This window comes from Rhineura floridana, chromosome 1, assembly GCF_030035675.1.
Source record: "Rhineura floridana isolate rRhiFlo1 chromosome 1, rRhiFlo1.hap2, whole genome shotgun sequence".
Taxonomy (NCBI): domain Eukaryota; kingdom Metazoa; phylum Chordata; class Lepidosauria; order Squamata; family Rhineuridae; genus Rhineura; species Rhineura floridana.
Window position 1 is genome coordinate 18,147,579 of NC_084480.1, and position 20,576 is coordinate 18,168,154.

The following is a 20,576-nucleotide window of genomic DNA, read 5'->3' on the forward strand; positions in this document are numbered from 1 at the left end:
CAACCACACACACACACACACACACACACACACACACACTCACTCATGGAATGCTCTCCCTGCTGAAATATAAGATGCTGCATTGGCACTGGTATTCTGCCGGTCATTAAGACACCCCTGTTTAGAAAAGCATGTTTGCAATTTCCTGATTTGAACCTCCCATTTTAAATGGTTTTGATTGCTGTTTTAAAGGGTTTGTTCTATTGTACATTTTAATTGCAGATGTTTGTTTTAATGTTTCAATGGCATTGTTTTATTGTGTATTTTAATTATGTGTGTTTATTGTAATCGATTTTTATACCTTCACGTGGCAATTAAGTGGCATTTTAAATAATAATAATCAGTGGGGGGAGTGGTAAGACAATGAGGTCCTGGCACTTGTATCTTAACAAAAGTGCTGTGGGTTCCAGCGCAAAATGGCTGCATGCGCAGTGAAAAAAGAGGTGGCAGTACTCTGTACTGGTGAATGCCACCACATAAAGTAGTAGTAAGTAAGAAAGTAAGTAAGTAATGCCCTCTCAGTCTGGCATCCAGCAGAGCAGAAAAGAACCAAACTGTGGCAGCTGCTTCCATCTTTGCTTCCCCACAATGCCTCTGGGTTTAAATCCTGACTCCAGAGGTATTCTGGGGGAGTAACAAGGGTGTTGGCTCTAGCTGTTACACTCAGTGCTTCTCTTCAGACTTCTATCCCCCACTATCACCACCACGAAAAAAGTGTAAAAATATTCAGCTAATGTTTTGCCCTAATGCAAGGGGATTTCCCCCTGCTCTTCCCAGGTGCCCCCCAATAACTTCCCTAAATCTGCTCAGGAGGTTTGGGGGAAATCTCAGAGCAGATTTAGGGTGCACACTGGGGAAGGGGAGGAGAAGGTTCCATTGTGCAAGGAGAAATCCCGGGGCAAACCGCTGGTGGGCGACTTCAAGGCCTGTCCTGCTCTCTCTTCTTACGGCTCTTTTTTAAAAACCAGACTTGGACTGGCCAGTCCTTCAAACAGTGTCCTCTGTAAAGTAGGACACTTTGTCACTCTGTTACAGACTGTAGGGGGGAGACTCCTGTGACTGAATACTACTTCTTTATACGAATAAGATCCCACCAACTAAAAAGCTAAACACACACACACATACACATGCACACACACACCACCCTACCATGTTGGGTAGGTTAGAGTTTGCCTTCTGGAAATGCATCTGCAGAGGTTAGAGCTATATGAATGGGAGAGTTTTCTGTATATTTTTTTTACGTATAATGCCTTTGTAGAAAAGTAAAAATAAAACCAGCTTGAGCATGTTTATTTTCCAGAGCATCAAAGTGAGTTGGCTGCCTCCGCCTCCTGGCACACAAAATGGCTTCATCACTGGCTATAAAATACGACACAGAAAGACAGCCCGCAGGGGTGAGATAGAAACATTGGAGCCAAACAACCTCTGGTACCTGTTTACAGGTCGGTGTTTGCACGGTTTGTAGCCTTAAACCATTGCTGATGAAGGAAATGTTTTGGGAACAGAACACACTTTCATTTCAAATGAGCATTGTTTTCCTTGCATTTAGGTGACATTCATTGAATGGTACAGCAACAACCTTCATACATTTTTACTTTGTTTCCTCTTTATTGGTTTTATCCTATATATGTTTCTCCATTTTCCTCAGCTTAATGAAAATGAAACACAATTCCCCGTTCTCCCTAGCAGTTTCTAGCCTAAATTAGTTTCCATGAATTCCAACTCAAATAAAAAACCAAAACTTGTCATGCTGCTACCAGGATATGACTTTACTCTTCATCAACAACAACAAAATTTCAATTTTTAAGACACATTGGGTGTGGATGGATTGTATCTTGTATGTTTAGGGTGAGTCAGTATTTCTCTGTCCCAGTTCGCATGTAACACAAGAAGAGCCCTGCTGGATCAGTCCAGTGGCCCATCTAGACCAGCATCCTGTTCTCACAGTGGCCAACCAGATACCTATTGGAAGCCCACAAGCCTGGGAAGCCCACAAGGAACTGAGCACAACAGCACTATATCCCCTCCTGGGGTTTCGAGCAACTGCTGTTCAGAAGCATCCTGTCTCCAACTGTGGAGGTAGAACACAGCTATTATAGCACTGACAGCTTTATCCTCCTTGAATTTGTCTAATCCTCTTCTAAAGCCATCCAAGTAGGTGGCTATCACTGCCTCTTGTGGGAACCATGGTTTGGCTTTGCATGTCATCAGAACACAGGGTTATGGTTTCACTTTCTCCAGACAAACCACAAACTGTAAACAAGGTTTGTCCTATGGTTTACTGCCTGTGCTTTGGCTGGGAGAGCGAAACCATGAGTCTCAGTTCAGATGACATTCTAAGCCAAACCATGGCTTGGCTCAGTGAAGTGCAGCAGCAAAATGACGAGGGAGGAGCAAAGCAGCTGCAGTCTCCTCTCTGGGAGCCCACACATTTGCTCATCCACACTAAACCATGGCTTGGGTTCTGTGCCAAGAGGAAAGGGCAAGTTTTGCCCTCACTGCCATTGTGTCCCCAAATGAAGTGACTTTTGCAACAGAAGGGAATGGTAATTATCTCCTCACATGAGATAAAGTCAATGGGTGAGCTCTTTATATCTTATTGGTCCTGTTTAGGTTCCAGTCCTGTTGACATCCACCCACTTGAATTTGCTCTTAGAGAGAATTCTGGCACTGTTAATGGCCTCAGCTTTCACCTTGTACCTTCTCTAATGAGGACCAGCAGGCCAAGAGAGAGAGAGAGACTTGGGTAATTGCAAGCTCTGTTCTGCCGCTCCTGCAATAGGAGTCTGATAGTTCATTTTCTTCCTCTGAGACTTCTATGAGGAGGTCTAGTTCTATGCCTAGTGCACATAGAAGGGCAGATGATCCTTTCTCAAGGTCATTAGCAAGAGATAATACAGATTAGAATGCAACTGCAGAGGTCTGAGATCCAACCCCCCTCCTCCCAATTTTCTAAAAGAAAACAATTCCAAGTGTGATTGTTGGAAGAAAACATATTTTTAGGATCTTTAGAAAGCTGTTAAGTAAGTGATAACAGTTTTCCAATAGGCAAAACAAATATACCATCAGATGTTGAAGACTATTTCAGTGAGGAAGAGAAGGTGATGGTAATGATGATAATATAATGTATTACCTGCACTTCACCAGAAAGTCCCAGGGTGGGTCACAACAATATAAAATACAACATTGAAAACAGTTTAAAACAATATATACGTTCACAATCAGAGATTGTCCTATCCTGCTCATTGTATAAAGCTGGGTGAGGGGAGATGCATCTAGTGAAGTCCCTTCTTTTACATACCTTTCAAGGAGATTTAAGATCTGTCAGTGAGGTTATTATGAGATCAATTTAATTTTGATTAGTTTTGATATGTGTGGGTCGCCTGTGCATGGAGTGGAAGGCTTAAATTAGAGCCATAAAAAGACATAGGAGCAGCTTGCAGTGGGATGGGATCCATGCTGATGCCTGTTTGATTACATTCTGTTGAACTGCCTGGCAGTTCTGTTTTGGGTTAGTTATTTTTCTGCTATCCTTTGCTTTTACTGTTCCACTTCCAAAAGGAAAGGAAAGTAGTTTTCCCTATGACAAGGGCCTGCCTGCACACCCACCTACCCAATTCCCCTCTTTCCAAATGGTATTAGATCCTCTCACCACCACCTCCAGCCCTGAGAGAAAGCAAGAGATCTCTTTAATGCAAACCAAACACAGGCTAGTCAGTTTCACCTTAGCTAAGCAAAGGCACAGGCTTGACAGTTTCTTTCCCAAAGCAAACAGGAAGTCTGGTCAGTTTCACCTTATCAAAGCAAAGGCACAGGGTTCAGTTTATGGTTATTTATTTATTATTTGATTTACATCCCGCCCTTCCTCCCAGCAGCAGCCCAGGGCGTCAAACAAAAGCACCAAAAACACTTTAAAACATCATAAAAACAGGCTTTAAAATACATTAAAACAAAACATCTTTAAAAACATTTTTTTAAAAGGTTTGAAGAAATCTTTTTCAAAAAAGGTTAAAAACGTTTTTTTAAAAAGGTTTAAAAACATATTAAAAAGCAAATCCAACACAGACACAGACTGGGATAAGGCCTCAACTTAAAAAAAACTTGTTGAAAGAGGAAGGTCTTCAATAGGTGCCGAAAAGATAACAGAGATGGTGCTTGTCTAACATTTAAGGGTAGGGAATTCCACAGGATAGGTGCCACCACACTAAAGGTCCATTTCCTATGTTGTGCAGAACGGACCTCCTGATAAGATAGTATCTGCAGGAGGCCCACACCTGCAGAGTGCAGTGATTAACAGGGTATATAAGGGATAAGATGGTCTTTCTGGTATCCTGGTCCCAAGCTGTATAGGGCTTTGTACACCAAGAATAGAACCTTGAACTTGGCCTGGTAGCAAATGGGCAGCCAGTACAATTCTTTCAGCAGCAGGGTGACATGTTGGCGATACCCTGCCCCAGTGAGCAGTCTCGCTGCCACATTTTGCACCAGCTGCAGCTTCTGGACCAACCTCAAGGGCAGCCCCACATAGAGCAGATTACAGTAATCCAGCCTGGAGGTTACTAGTGCATGGACAACAGTGGTCAGGCTATCCCAGTCCAAAAACAGCTGCAGCTGTCTTCCCAGCCAAAGCTGATAAAAGGCACTCCTAGCCACTGAGGTCAAGTGGACCTCTAGCGACAAAGATGCATCTAGCAGCACCCTCAGACTATGAACCTGCTCTTTCAGAGGGAGTACAACCCCATCCAAAGCAGTCAACTGACCAGTTATCTGAACTCAGGAACCGCCAACCTCATCCAGTCCACCACCAAGTCCAGGCAGCTGTCCAGGGCTTGCCTCTCCCGATTCAGATGTTACAGAGAAATAGAGCTGGGTATTGTCAGTGTACTGCTGATACCTCACCCTAAATCTTCTGATGACTGCTCCCAAGGGCTTCATATACTGTAGAGGTTAAACAGCATGGGGGACAAGATGGTACCCTACGGCACCCCACAGCACAACTGCCAAGGGGCCGAAAGACAATCACCCAATGCTATTCTCTGAAAATGACCTTGGAGATAGGATCGGAACCACTGTAAAACAGTGCCTCCGATACCCATCTCACCAAGTCGGCCCAGAAGGATACCATGGTCAGTGGTATCAAAAGCTGCTGAGAGATCAAGTAAGGGTAACAGGGTCGCACTCCCTCTATCCTTCTCCCGATAAAGGTCATCCATCAGGGCGACCAAGGCCAATCCAGTCCTATAACCGGGCCTGAACCCAGACTGGAATGGGTCAAGATAATCTGTTTCATCCAGAGTACCTGCAATTGCTGCACCACAACCCTCCCATTCACCTTCCCTAAGAAGGGGGTATTTGTGATTATCAGTCGGTAATTATCACAGATCAATGGGTCCAAGGTGGGCTTTTTCAGGAGCGGTCTGATCACCACTTCTTTCAGGGCGGCTAGAACCACCCCTCCCGCTATGATGTGTTGACTACACCCTGGATCCACTCAGTCAACCCCCCCTCGGCAAGCTTTAATAAGCTAAGAAGGGCAAGGGTCGAGAGGACACGTTTCTGGCCGCATCATCGCAAGTACCTTGTCTACGTCATCAGTCTGCATCGACTGAAACCATTCCCAGATTAGCAAAGCAAACACACAGGCTTGTCAGTTTCTCATCAGCAAAGCAGAGTTTGATGTGTGTGTTTTTAAAAAATAATATCTTGTGTCAGAAAAAGAAGGGGAAACTCTTAGCATTCAGCATAGATCTGCAAAGATTGTGATCCTGCAGACCATCAGGAAGTTTGGTGCCAAGTTTGATTTTAGCAACATTCTTGCCCATCCCTAGCCTGTACCATGACCAAAAGCCATGGGAAAGCACATTGTCTGATGTGATACACAGAAATAACCCCTTTGCTATGCCTGTTGTTTCTAGTGTTCTGCAGAAATCTGTCCTCCGGTTTCTCAAAAGCTCTCTTCTCCTGAAAAAAGGACTTATATTTTTCTGCCTCACTGTCTGGGCACTTGAGAATTTCTTTAGAGCAGGAATGGAGAACCTGTGACCCTCCAAATTAGGTATGTTGGAGAATTCTGACAGAAGCAGAAAAGGAAGTGGAAATTGCTGCAGTTCATGGGTTCATCTGGGGTCAGGAATGGAAATCAATCAAGCAAATACAATCTGTATTTGTTCACGTTGTTGTTTTTAAGTTCGCAAATGATACACAATTAACTACTCTTTTTTTAACCTTGTTTTAACATTTCTGAGGTGATCCACATCTGTCTCAGCCTGGTTCGGCTAAAGCCCAGAACCACCCAGAACCACCCAAATTTGGTTCAGGATTCAGACGAATCCATTCCACAGCCTTAATATGTGCACTTGCATGCAAACTGGACACTCTTTAACAAGGTCTTGCTGAAATTATTTTACATGGAGGCCAGGTTGTTGCAGAACCTCTTCAGTTGTAGTCCTGGCTGGAATGCCTTAATATGGGATAACCATGAGACAACCTCCCTATTATCCTTCCAGGGGCAGCTTGAGAACTTTCTCCTTTATTGTTTCTTTGGACATCTCAGTATTTAAAATATTTTGCCATTCTGCTGTTTATTTATTAGCCCAATTTTTATTTTTACTATTTATTTATGTATTTGATTTATATGCTGTCATTTCTCCCAGCAGGAGCTCTTTATGTTCTCTTTTTAAAGTTGTTTTCTGATATTTTATGACGTATTGCAATTTGGTTCTTTCCTCTCTTTTTCTTGTTGGCTGTACATCACGTTAGAAATTGTACACTGAGGTGTGATATAAAGATTTTGTAAATAAAATAAAGGTATGGGCAGAGCTTGGAAAAGTTGCTTTTTTGGACCACAGCTCCCATCAGCCCAATCCAGTGGCCATGCTGGCTGGGGCTGATGGGAGTTGTAGTTCAAAAAAGTAACTTTTCCAAGCTCTGGGTATGGGGTTTCTGTTGCCATTGGCCAGCCCACATATAAAGTGAATAGTTTGAGAACCTTCAATGAAGGCTGTAGAAATTCATATTTAAGTAGGCCAAATAGGAAAGAAACAAAAACATATCTCATTGCTGTTGTTTACTTGTGTACTACAGGATTTCCAGAGAAGCTGGAAATCATGTAGCTTTTAAAGAGATGATTTAAATATTCAAGCAACCAGACTTTATGTCTCCTTAAAAGCTTCTGCTGGTGAAGGCAGGTGTTTCTGTCCACTAATGAGGACAACTGCAATAGCAAAGTAATTCAGAGTTACAACAAGGACTTTAAATCACAACTATTGGTTTTATTGTAAAATTTGCCATCAGCTAAAATTTAAAAGTGTTGTTTTTAATTTTGAAGATTATTCCCCAGAGGAGCTTTGCAATTAAATATGACTGTTTATCTTTATGCTTCCTGGTCAGTATATGAGATACACAAAATGATAAAAAAAACATACATTGCTGTCACAGAGAACAAAGACTCAGCATAGCACACAGGCTGCACCAGCGTGGTGTTCCTCTAATGGAACCTAACCATAGGGAAAATGCATTAGCTGTTCCAGGATTCATGCTGGTTCAGATTCATCATTAACACTTCTGTTAAGAACTCTGCATGCTGAAACCAGTAGGCTGTGACCATACTTTTTTTGGAGGGAGGGGACCTCAGCATGGGCTTACCTGATCAACTAGAGTCATGCTGAATATTCTCCAGTTTCAGTCATCAAGCCAAAAATACCCTGTAAAATAGGGCTATTCACCTATTTTCCATACTGTTCAGTAGGTACAGAGGAGGAATGCACCAAACCTGGATTCCAAAGAGGACTCACCTGATTCAATCAGAGCAGATCGTGACCCAGATCAGATCATGGAGCCATTTTAGAATTGGTAATCTTGAAGATACCTTAATGGGGGAGTCTGAGGACTGCAGCACTGCCTCTGTTCCTCTAAAACAAGTGTGGGGATTTTTTTGGCTGTCCAGATGCTGCTGAACTACAGCTCCCATCATCCCTGGCTTTTGGGCATGCTTGCTGGGGCTGATGGGTGTTCTTGTTCAGCAACATATGGAGAGCCAAAGGGATCCCACACCTGCTCTAAAATACATACCTTGCTTTTAAACATTTTTTAAAAAATATGTGATCTAGCTGCTCATCACTTGGAGTGGCTTCTTTGATGGGGAATTTTGTAGTTCATTGGCCTGGGGTCCTTGAGTAAAATTGAAGAAACAGGCTTGCAGCAAAAAGATAGACCTTTATTGGATGACAAGTGTACACTTGGTCAGTCTCTCCCTTAGTGAGTGAAGAACTGCCACATGGCGCTGGTTGCCTGGGGTTTTTATACATTTCAGGACAAAGACTTTAGCATCTACCAGTCAGGATATAACACATCCATATGACACAGTTTGACATAGGCATTGCACAGGTATTTGCACAGGTACTGTACTTTTCTGCTTCATGTTCTTAGTGAATTTGGCAATGTTCAGTACTTCACATAAAAGGACATTTTCACAATGAGCTAAGCACTTCAGCTAATGAGCTAAGCATTTTAGTGACTGCAATTCTTTCTGCGTCTTAGAAATACCAAGATGTTCACAACAGTGTTATCAATTGTTTTGAGTACAAGTAGTTCCAAACAAACCAGCATAGTCAGGGAAGACAGCTCCAAGAAGAAAAAAAGGTTCTGACTGGCTACTAAACTTATTAAATGTTAAATTAAACTATTAAAATGTTACAAACCGTTATAAACCTTTATAGCTTTATAATGTTTTTGCTGATTGTTTATATATAATAATTTCTCCATCATCTGTGCAGGGCTCCTTGCCACTGTGCCCTTAGAATGCAATACAGCAAGTACCCCTGGGAGTGACAGGACTTGAGGACTGTCTGTGGATCTCAGGGGGAATTGTGGGTGGGGGAAAACATGGCTGTCTGCACTGTTTACATGGAGGCAATGATGTTTCTCCCCCCACCCTACAATTCCCCCTGAGAGCGACGGAACGTCATCAAGTCCCTTTGCTCAGAGAGGAAATTGTGCAGCTGCATGGAACCCCACACGCTGGGCAGCTGGATTACTATTATTAAAACATTTCAAAGAAAGAAATATGTGTTAGAGGAATGTAAGCAGTGCTGCAGCCCTTGGACTACCTTGTAAGTACTTAAAAAGAAAAAAAGAAAAAATGTTGTGTTTCTCTACAGATTGTTTAAGGCTTTCCCCTTAAAAATCTGCACAGAAATGGGACAGGACAGATTTAGTCCCATCCCCGTGCAGAACTGGGATGGACTAGACTTTAAAGAGATCATCCATCCCTACTGTTCAGTGGCTTTGTTCCTCCTCACAGTTACTGCTTCAGCATCAGTTTTTTCATCTGCTTCTGCTTCTTTCTGCTTTCTGGATTGGACACATAGACAATCAGTGAGCACAAAATAAACAGAATGATACCATGAGGCAGCTGCAACTCCACCAATGGTAACTGTGAAGGCGACATTAAGCAATGGGATTTCCTTTCCACCTTTATAGGCATTGGTTGCTTTTCAAAAAGGTATGCATGGAACATGGAAGGGTGAGCAAAGTATATGATGAATCTTATTTGAGCTGCAGGTTCTCATGGGTAAATGTGAAGATAATTAATGTCAAGAGAGAATCTGGTGCCTTGGTAAGGCTTTGGAAATTGCTGACACTCTGGTCAAAACACAAGGCAGATGGCACCATCTTAGCTTATACCTCAGTTGTGTGCTGGCTGCTGGGAAAATCCTTGTAGAATCCGAGATGTGGAAAATCCATAATGTTGCTGTGTAGCCCAAATTGTTGCCACCATTTCGTCCAGTTGTAAACTTACTTTCTGGAATCAATCTCTCTCTCTCCCCCCCCCTTGCACTCTGTGAAGCCACACCAGAAACTACTTAAGTGTACGTGGTCTCTAACAATTGTGGCTCATCAATTCTCACCAATATTCAGTGAGTTTTCTCTGTGTTTCATTTATATCGCAAACAGGTCTTGACAAAGGAAGCCAGTATAGTTTCCAGGTAGCAGCAATGACAGTCAATGGGACAGGACCCTCCTCAGACTGGTATACTGCAGAAACTCCAGAGAGCGATCTTGATGGTAATTGTATTTCTTTTCACAGCCATTATAACTGCTTTTTGCTCATTCTGATTGTTGCCTTGCCCTTCAGCTAGGGTTGCAGTGGAGGTCAGAAGCATTCAGCTTCCAAAGGCACTGGAGCTGTTGTCTGAGTGTTTTTGAGCAGAAGGGTTTACTGGCTGCATGCTGTTAAAATTCTCTGTGGGTACATACAAGTGAAACAGAAGTGAGAAAATAATGGCAGCTTCATTTCTATCCCACTATTTTCACCAGAGTTCCTAGCACTTGAATTTAATTTTAACTTTTTTCCCAGCTGTTGCAGCTTTCACCAAAATGTAATATTGGGGTGGAAGCTAAAAGCCAGGTTTGTTTTCCTCCCCAATGCTTATTGACTTCAGCATTTACCATGTTGCAGTACCCCAGGAGATACCAAAACAGCTGGTTCATTTCATGTGTCCCAATATGCAGGAGTTCTCTGGAGCTTCGGTCTTCCCTTCCTCTGCAATGCTTGGTTCTGCCAGTTCTGGGGGCCTAGACCTAGGGCCTCATAAGAACCAAGAATGCCCTTCTGGGATAAGACCAAGATCCATGATGGCATGGATCTTCCCATATTGGACATGTGGCCCTCCAAACTCCAGCTCCTATCAGTCCCAGCCAGCATGGCCAATGGTCTGGGATGCTAGGAACATCTGGAGGGCCACAGTTTCCCCAACCCTGTGGTACAGCTTCCAAACATGGAGTTCCACTCAGCTAATTGACCTGGGATAGAGCCATTCATGCAGGGATATGTGATTTACCCACCTCTTTGGGCTTTTCACTGAACATAGACAACCACCTCCCTGCTGAAAATGGAGCCCTAACGAGTCCTTCTGGTTGTGTTGGTTCATCTCATGGTTCAGAAGCAATCACATGGGCAGGAAAACTGTTTTGTAGCAAAAACTGCACCTGGAATCACTTACTTGATTTGCAGCCCAATGCAAACCCAGTCTGGTTCAGACCCCCCCCCCCAAAAATAAGGTGGGTATAAGCATCTACAGAGTAGCATTTTAAGCAACCATCACCTTGCAGCTTCATGATTGGGGCTCTAGAGAACCCCTTGGGATAATTCCTTTAGACAGACAGAGACCTTCAAGGTTGTAGTTGTTGTTGTTATATGCTTTCAAGTCGATTATGACTTATGGCGACCATATGAATCTTTTTTGGATATATTCATAGGGTTTTCATGGTAAGTGGTATTCAGAGATGGTTTACCATTGCCTTCCTCTAAGCCTACGACACCTGGTATTCCCAGGCGGTCTCCCATCCAAGTACTAACGTGGCCTGACCCTGCTTAGCTTCCGATATCAGATGAGATCAAGCATGTTCAGGGTAGTATGGCCATAGCCTGCAAGGTTAGAGATCTGCAAGGATCAGGTAAATTCCAGCAGTGCTGCTGTGCAGGCTGTTAACTGCATTTCCTCTTTCCTCTTTTTCTATAGCAGTTTCTTCACCAGATGTATCCTTGGCATCTGCCATAACACAAAAAACAAATACTTTCTTGAAGAAACTCCTTTAACTCTCTATGGATACCCCATTTAATTAGTGTGTTTTGTTAAAGTGATTAGAAATCCAAACACTTCTGCCAATCCAAAGTTCCCTGGAAAGCCAGAATGGTCTTTCTGACTGCTGGGAAGGTTTTAAATATTTATTTTGAGCATCAGATATTCTGCTTTTTTTTTCCAGAGGAGGTGGAAATCCCTGGATGCTCAATTTCCCCACAAAACGTCTGATTTAAACAGCTTAGGTAATAATGCTGGGGATCCTTGATCAATCCTGTTAGGTATATTCTGGAGGAAATGGGCAGCATATTTAGCTTGTGTGCATTCTGGAGGATGCTCAACTTTCTTTCTAGAAGTGAGCATATCTCCTCCACTCCATCCCTTTATGGCTTTATGGCATTAATTTCACTCTGCATTCAATTCTTCCTGAATTCTGGTTTAACTAGAAGAATTTCTGAAACTAATTCTGGAACTGGAACATGCCCAGTTTGCTATAGCTTTCCATTCATTTGCATCCACCTTCTCCTCTATATTGCAATTCCCTGTGTGTGCATTGATGAAGCACTGGACTCTTGAAGTATCTGCCCGTACATAAGAAACTGTCTTATACCAAATCGGGTCCATCTACCTTAGTATAATCTGCAATCGCATCAAGCTTTTTCTGCACTGTTTTCTGATATAGGTGTGTCCTCCAGGGCACTGCTAAAACACCAGATAAAGACTCTGAACATGTAGCTGCATCCAGTCCTGTCTAGACTACTAATAATATAAGAAGCTGCCTTATACCATAGAATCGTAGAATTGTAGAGTTGGAAGGGCACTATAAGGCCATCAAGTTCAACACCTTGCTCAGTGCAGGAATCCAAGTTAAAACATACCCTACAAGTGACTGTCCAGCTGCCTCTTGAATGCCTCCAGTGCTGGAGTCAGACCATTGGTCCATCTACTTCAGAGCTGCCTACCCTGACTAGCAGTAGCTCTCCAGGATTTAAGATAGGGATCTCTCCTAACCATACTTGGAGATGCTAGGGATTGAACATGGGGCCTTATGCAAGCCAAGTAGATGCTAAGGTACTATATATTCTGCTACTGAGGTACTGTATGTAAACTGACAAAGGCATGTTGGTGATACAGTGTGCGGCTGTGATCAGGGAGGAGATGAGAACACATGAATGGACTGCAGAGACTGTGGCAAAATGGGCCTCCACAATGTTATGTACAAAATTGGTACATAAACAATGAAACGGTGGAGAATTCCTTATGTGTTGGTTCTGCTTTAGAAATAAGTCCAGATAATGCAGAATTAGAAACTCCAGAATAAATTCACATCCTTCCCCCCCCTTCTGAAGGATTGATTTACATGACCTCACTGCTCATGCCTGGGTACTTCTGAACATATAGATATATTCCTCCCCATAATGGAGCATGGTCACACTAATTGGGATTGTCATAATCATTCATCCCAGATTGAACACTGTTACTCTTAGAAGTTCTTCCTCAGCTACAAATGAAAAAGGGGGGGGGGGTTACACATGTGCAGAAAACAACATCTGCTACTGGTTGAGTATCCCATACCCCCATCAAGTTTCACAGTTAAACTATACCTACATCCTTGCTACTTTTCCATCAAATTTATGTTATCATTTATTATTTTATTTATTAGATTTATATCCTGCCCTTCCTCCCAGTTTCCTCTTTGTTCCCCTCCCTCCTTGTGATTGTATGACTATGAGGACACCACCATGACAAAGGTGTGAGCTATAAAATGCCTGGTTTAAAAGTGGTCATGAAGAGCATTTTATCATTATAAAAAGAAAAGTATCCTGAAAAGTCTGATGTGCCTCATTTTAATCCCTGCCTTTGGAACACATCCTCCTGTCCCTTAATGTCTGTTGCATTTGAATATGTTCCTAATGATGTACAGCAATCTAAAATAGCATGCTTCCTTTTAACAATAAGGAATTTTAACAATGTTGGGTTTCAGATAGATGAATGGCGGTCCAGGGGACATGCCTGAGCCAAATAACGGGATCATGTTTGCTTGTTTGTTTGTTCTTCAAACAAAGTATCATTCAAGAATAAATACAGTTTGAGACTGTGGGGTGTGAATCACTTGCAAATGTTTCTGTGTGTATTATCTGTCTAACATTCTAATGAGACTTTCCAGTGGACTCAAAAGTTTCTTGAAAGAATTTCAATGTGCCCCCAAATGCATTGCAAAGCTCATAAAATATCAAGGGCACGGACAGAGCAATCAGCGACAGTGAAGCTGAAAAGTATTAATCCCATCATTTTTATTGCCTTTTTCCCCAAGGTTTATAGTGGGGCCTCCTCAGTGGGGGAAAGATTGCAACTTGTTTCTTCTGCTCTCAAAGAGACAAGCTGCTTTACTGCTCTCGTGAAGAGACTTGTGATATGGTAGCTCCCGTGCAAACCTCTAGCAAAAGGCTTGCTTTAACCTTTAATGAGTTTTAAAACACACATGCCATTAGACTGAATAACCATCTCAATTTCAGCTTGCACATAAAATGCAAACAAATGCATTGTTAACAGAATGTTGTCAGTCTGTTTCCTCCCCCCCCCATATCTTATTCAAGTGCTTTAGTATTAATCAAAGGAGGCAGGGTGAGTGAAGGAAAAACAAATATATGCATGGTTATTATAATGAATGCTACAGACTTAGTTTGTTGCCAGAAAATGTTAGAAGCAAATAGAATGATTTATTTAATAGTACTTAAGCTGCTAGTCCATGGTTAACTTACTAGATATTCTGCGCTTGTTTGCATTTTTGTATTGATTAAAATATTTTTTTCTGTGGCTAATATTTTATATGTATATTTCCAAGTATTTTATTTCTTGAATTTACTAATTTTATCATCTGCCTTCTTTTCATAAAGGATAATACTTCTCCCCTTATCTGACTCTTTTCAGTGAAACATTTCAATGATGGGGAGGCTAAAGGATAGTTTGGAGATGACTGCAGTTGGTGAATGGCATAGTCAGAAAGCTTACGTGTTGTAGTGGAAAAATTAAGCTTTGTGTTAAAAGAAACGGGGGGAATGCAACCTAGATAATTCAAAAGCTATATTTTTTAATTATTTGCATGCTAACTCTGCATGTGACAACAATGAGGCACTTGACTTCTTCCCAGCAACTTAAAGTGTACTCTTGTCATAGATCAAGTGCAGATTGTGTCAATGCTAACAGCACCTTCCTTTTGACTCCTAGAATCACAGGTTCCTGACCAGCCAAGCTCTCTTCATGTCAGGCCCTTGTCAACCAGCATTGTCATGAGCTGGACGCCACCTCTGAACCCAAACATCGTTGTGCGTGGATACATCATTGGCTACGGAGTGGGCAGCCCATATGCCGAGACAGTGCGAGTGGACAGCAAACAGCGCTACTATTCAATTGAACATTTGGGTAGGTGGCAGCTGCACTTTGGGGTTGTTTAAAAAGACAAAACGTTTAGAAACATAGACCCCAGATCAGGGAAATCCTGACACCCCTCTAGGTAATTAGTTCCATTGTCAAATGGGTCATACTAAAGTTCAACTGAGAACTATCCTGTTACTTAACCGATTAGATCACATCCTATCATCTGACAGAGTTTCTTACAATTTCAAGTGATAGCCATGAAACCCTTTGCCCAGAGTAAACCTTATGTCCTCTTTGCAGATGATGATTTATTATTTATATATCTATTAGATTTATGTTCCGCTCTTCCTCCCAGGGGGGCTGAAAGTCGGAGTTAGTTTGCATGTGTGTGTTTTAAGCATCCAAGCATTGTTTGTGGCAGCCTAGGGCAGAACTGACTTGAGATTGAGGATTGCCAATGCACACTGACAGAGATAGAGTTGAACACCTAGCTCATGTATATCTGAGGGGTTCAGACTCCAGGGTGTGACTTCTGAAACAAATGTCTTGGCGAAGTGCTATTGCACCATGATTAGAATTAAATACCTATATTGTTCCTGAGTTCTGTCTTTTTCTCATGCTGAGGTGTGAACCTCTCTTCAGATTTAGAGCAGCCTCAGTTCTCAATTGAGCTCCACTGAACAGAGTTAATTGGCTGCAATCGGGGACTCAGTTGGGTGGATTGACAAAAATCAGCTCCCTTTCTTCATCAGATTCCAGAATCAGCAGCACTTGAGGTTGGGGGTAGCCCTCCCCCCACAAACAAATGTCCATAATTGTACTTTCCTCCCTCTTATATAACTCTTTTGGATGCATTCTTGCACTTATATAACTTAAGATCACTAAAATCATTTGTCACTAAAATATTTGGTTATGGTCATTGGTAGTGCTTTTTATGGCAAAAAAAATGAGATGCTGGTACTCATATCTTGATAAAATTGCTGTGGGTGCCAGCACAAAATGGCTACCATGGGGAGCAAAAAGAGAGGTGCCAATGCTCCGTGCTGGTGAGTACCATCATTAAAAAAAAGCCCTCGGCATTGGGGTATACTACTGCAATAGACTTGCTAAGGAGTAAGAGCTATTTGTGGCTATGATGGAAATTGTCATGATGATGCCATTTGTGCACAGTTACCTTTAGTCCATCAGCAAATTTGTGGCTGAAAGGCAACTGGGCTATCTGTCCCTAGAGCAAGCCACGTTCTGTGTTACACTTCTGCATAATACAATTATGGAAATGTATCTCCAACTCTGGGCTCAAGTAGATGTTAATTTAGCCTAGGTGAGTTTCCAAGCTCATGCTTGCTAAGATGACAGGCACTGGAGTGGAAGATGGAACACATAACCATCCACCACCACCAGTTCTCCTCTGCAAATGCCCCTGCCAAGACTGTATTGCATTCATCTGGGCTTCCTTCTGGTTTGGGGTCTGGCTGGGGTGGTGGGGAGAATTAGCTAAAAATGTGCATTTGCAGGGGAGAATCCTTGGGTGTTGGAAGTATTATGTTTTCAGGACCCATCCCATTCTTTTGACTATAAATGGTTTTAATTATTTAAATATTAAGTTTTTAACTGTTTTAACCTCTCCTAAGACCTCCTAGTGAAAGGCAGATAATAAATGTCATCATCATCTCCTGCCTGCCCTCAAGTTTTCACCTGCAAGTGCATTAAGAGGGAATTAGTTTTGCAAGGGAAACCATCCTAATTTTTTGTTTCCAAATGTTGTATGTTTGGGGGTTGATGAATCTGTCAATTGTGGTTTCTGGCACTTTCTCATTCTCCCAGCCTTTTTTAAAAAATTATTTTAAAAGCCCACATGAAAATGTATGTGCATTTTAATGTGCATTCTCCTAATATTTCCATTTTGCAAGCAATTTTGCCTAATATTTGCATTTTTCCATGCAATTTCTCCTAGTACAATGTAACTTTATGCAGTATTTTCACTGATTTGTGTGTTTTTGTGAACAATATTTGGTTGGAGAACTGTTATCACAAAATGTTGAGAATTGTGAATTTTGAACAATGGCTTTGTTTGCTTATTGATTCAGGAAATGCAAATTAAGTAGAAGCACCTTGGACAGCTCCGTGAACCTGGAGTGTATTCCACTGTCCCACTGACATGGAGCTAGTAGCTGCCGCTGATTCACATTAACATGCAAACCAAACAATTCCCTCCCCTTTCCCAACCTCTAATTTCTATGAGATTGCATTTCTGCTGTAGGCTAAAAAGATCATCTGTGTGTCCGAATATGACTTGCTGTATTCTTATGACTTGCCCTTGTAAATCAAAGGCAGTGCTCTTGTGACTGTGGTTATTAGCATCAAGACAGTAGTCGGCATGAGAAGGTAAAATGTTTCTTTTTCATCTTCCTCTTTGGAGGGAAAAGTCTGATCTAGCAAATGGCAGATCACAAACTTAGGAATCCCTATCACTGCTTTCCTGAAAATAGCCTGTATTCTTCTGGCTCATTAGTTTCTTGGGATCCAGAGTGCCACTGCTTTGCTATGCAGGAGACTGTGTGAAATAGCTGATCTAATGATGAGCTTATTACATTGACAACAGAGTCCAAAACATAATTAGCATTTTATATGCCATGACTGCAATGTTGGTGGTGATTCAGAAGGTTGCCTTTGCTACATAACAAAGTTGAAATGCTAATGAGCGCCATGTCGAGTGGATGCAAAGTCCCACGCTCTACTTCAGAACGCATTGTCTCCTCTAGTGCCAGCGTCTGAACACAATGGCAATCAAACCCTCATACTATCTATGTGTCAAAATAGTGTCAGGAGGTGTTTCATTATCCATTATTCATTATATACTTTCCCTGACACTATGTCTTGATGCAATATTGGGGAAGTGTATTACGGTGTGGTAAAGGATGGAATTTGCCTACTACCTCCAAGGCAACAAAGAACAAACTTGGAGGGAATGACTTCTTGGGATCATCTTTCATACTGCACTTACTCTCTTGCTGCATAACTTTCACACATCCTCCTTCTGGTCTCCGGCACAGTCCAAAGGTTTTACAAATATTAATCCTGGCAAGGCAGGGGGGAAGGGATCCCTTGCTACCTCTCAGGACCGATCCACTTTTTATATATTTGTTTGTTTAAAGTACTTATATCCCATTTTCCTTGTGCAGTTCAAAGCAGCTACTATCAGACATCATAAAATGCATTCAAAACTTAAAAAAACAAGGAAACAACAACAATCTAGCATGCATGAGCAATGAAGTAAATTATCATAGAGTCAAAAAGACTGCATACCAGTTATGGCAATACCAAGCAGTATAAATATTTATTTATTTATTTATTTATTTATTTATTTGATTGATTGATTGATTGATTGATTGATATCCTGCCCTTCCTCCCAGTAGGAGCCCAGGGCTCCTTAGGAGTTATTACCTGCCCTTCACCAGCAGCGCCTAGGGTAGATTACAATTTAAAATTCAGTATTAAAGCCAGTTGAGGTCCAGTAACTAAACAGGAAGGTTTCAGCAACATGGAGGAAAGCGCAGAGGGCACAAAATGGACCTTCCTGGGTGCAGTAAAATTTTTCGCTTGTTCCAACCAAGCATGGCTTTGGAATTGACAAGGGGGTCCTCTTTATCTATGCTTACGTCAGTTTTTATGCCAACATAACTGCCATTGTTCTTCTCCAAAGAATCCTGAAAATGGGGGGCACTGAGAATCCCCTGGGGCTATGATAATAGCTTACATCAAAGAACTGCCACTCCCCCTGGAGGAAATCATTTCTGTTAGACCAGTTTAGGTTTGTAGCATAGAATTCCCATAAGAGAGCATATGCGTCTGAGGATGCTCCCATAGCATCATTTTTACAACTCACCTCTTAATTAGCCTAATATCTCCTGATCATGATGAGTCACAAGGAACATTTTACACACTGTTTCAGGATGCTGTGCTGCCTTGTGGGCACAATTAACTATGCAGGCATTGGCCTATAATGCACTTAGTGGTCCAGACTCAGCCATCTCTTCCCCTCTACCCCATCATGACTCTTAAGGCTGGATTATCAAATTATTATTTTGGGGTTGAGGGAAACCACCCACCCACAAAGTAACACCCATCACATGGTGCTGTGAGTGCTCTTAGAGCTGAGAGTAAGCTATTGATTTTGTTTCAGTTCCCCTTTTACTGTTGTTAAAAGACAGTCTGATTTTCAAGGTGGTTTTGAGTGTTCCCTCAAAATTGCATCTGTTTTTCATCCAAACAGACCTGGGCACTAGTAGGAAGTGTGAAAAAAGCTTCCAAAGGCTGATTAGAGGGGGGGGAAACTCTCCAAAGGTCAGTCATGGGATGCTGAAAAGCAGTTCAGGTGTTGAGATGTTGAAATGTGACAGAGATCAACTACAATAAACAGGTTTTGCAGAGTACTTGTTTCTTTGCGCTTGGGGTGATTGAGGCTTCGGACATTAATATTATCAGGGTGGCCCAAGAGGCAGGGACTGGGGGGGATGGGTGCTGGGTGCTGTTTATCAGTGAAAAGATATTTAGAGTGATGACTGAATTACAGTGGAATCCCAACCATGTCTACTCAGAACTAAGTGCTGTTGAATTTAGTGGGGCTTACTCCCAGGCAGATTCCAGCCTTCATCTATGAGCCTACTTGAATTTAATACCAAACCGTGGTTCAGTGGTTTAGTGGTTGCTTGTGGACTCCCTTTTCCCTCTCTCCTCATGCACCAAAGTTAGAACTAGGGTTGGGGGAGAAGTTTGATTCAGTTTGCATTTAAAGCTGAATCTATGAAATTTGCACTTTCTGAAACAATATGCGAACCGAAACGCAGCCATCCTTTGAAATCCACACTTTCACCGAATTTTGCAATGCAGTTCTGCAACCATTGTTTACAAAAATGCATATATTAGCGGGAAATGTACATTAAAAGGAATACATTAGTGAAAATAACATAAACTTTTGCTGCCCTGGGCTCCTAGTGGGAGGAAGGGCGGGATATAAATCAAATAATAAATAAATAAATAAAATGCATTATATTAGGAGAAATGACTTGCAAAAGTGTGCATGTTAGTCAAAACTGCATACAAAATGTGTTGATTAGGAGAATTTCACACTAAAATGCTAAAAAAGAGGATTTTTCTTTTAAAAAAATAGCCAATTCCTGCAGAAATGTAGATAACCGAATTTAAGATTGGGAAAAAATATATTTATCATCCCTAGATAGGGCCTTATTGATAGTGGTGCTCTGACTTTGGATTGCTGTCCTCAGAGAGGCTCATAGCCCTTGAACCTTGTAACTTTTTGGCACTGGTGAAAACTTTTTTATTTGGCCGGAAATGCAGTATACATACAGGTAACCTAAATAAGCCATAGTGACCATGTCCAGTTTAATATAATTTCCTTTGGATTTTCTCACTCCCAATCTAGCATTAGGACAGCAAATGTTAATTGATGTTAGGGTGCAATCTACCAGGAAATGGGTGTTGGTTTTCCCTGCTGAAGCCCTACTGGTATGAAAGTCGACTGAACATCTGCTTAACAGAGAGTACTGAACGTCTGTTTAAACAAACTATGGAATGTAACATTCAATCATAAGCCTA

At 41.8% G+C, this 20,576-nt stretch overlaps 1 protein-coding gene and 1 pseudogene across 4 annotated transcripts in view; one reads left to right on the top strand and one right to left on the bottom strand.

Moving 5' to 3' along the window:
* The window catches only part of DCC (DCC netrin 1 receptor), an 882,319-nt gene that overhangs the window by 645,370 nt on the left and 216,373 nt on the right, over nucleotides 1–20,576 (top strand). For all 4 annotated transcript variants that reach the window (XM_061614640.1, XM_061614649.1, XM_061614658.1 and 1 more), the window contains 3 exons: nucleotides 1,301–1,442; nucleotides 9,955–10,065; nucleotides 14,811–15,005. In XM_061614640.1, the coding sequence (XP_061470624.1) occupies nucleotides 1,301–1,442; nucleotides 9,955–10,065; nucleotides 14,811–15,005 (448 nt within the window). The remainder of the gene's footprint in view (nucleotides 1–1,300; nucleotides 1,443–9,954; nucleotides 10,066–14,810; nucleotides 15,006–20,576) is intronic.
* LOC133375742 (5S ribosomal RNA) lies at nucleotides 11,311–11,429 on the bottom strand (annotated as a pseudogene).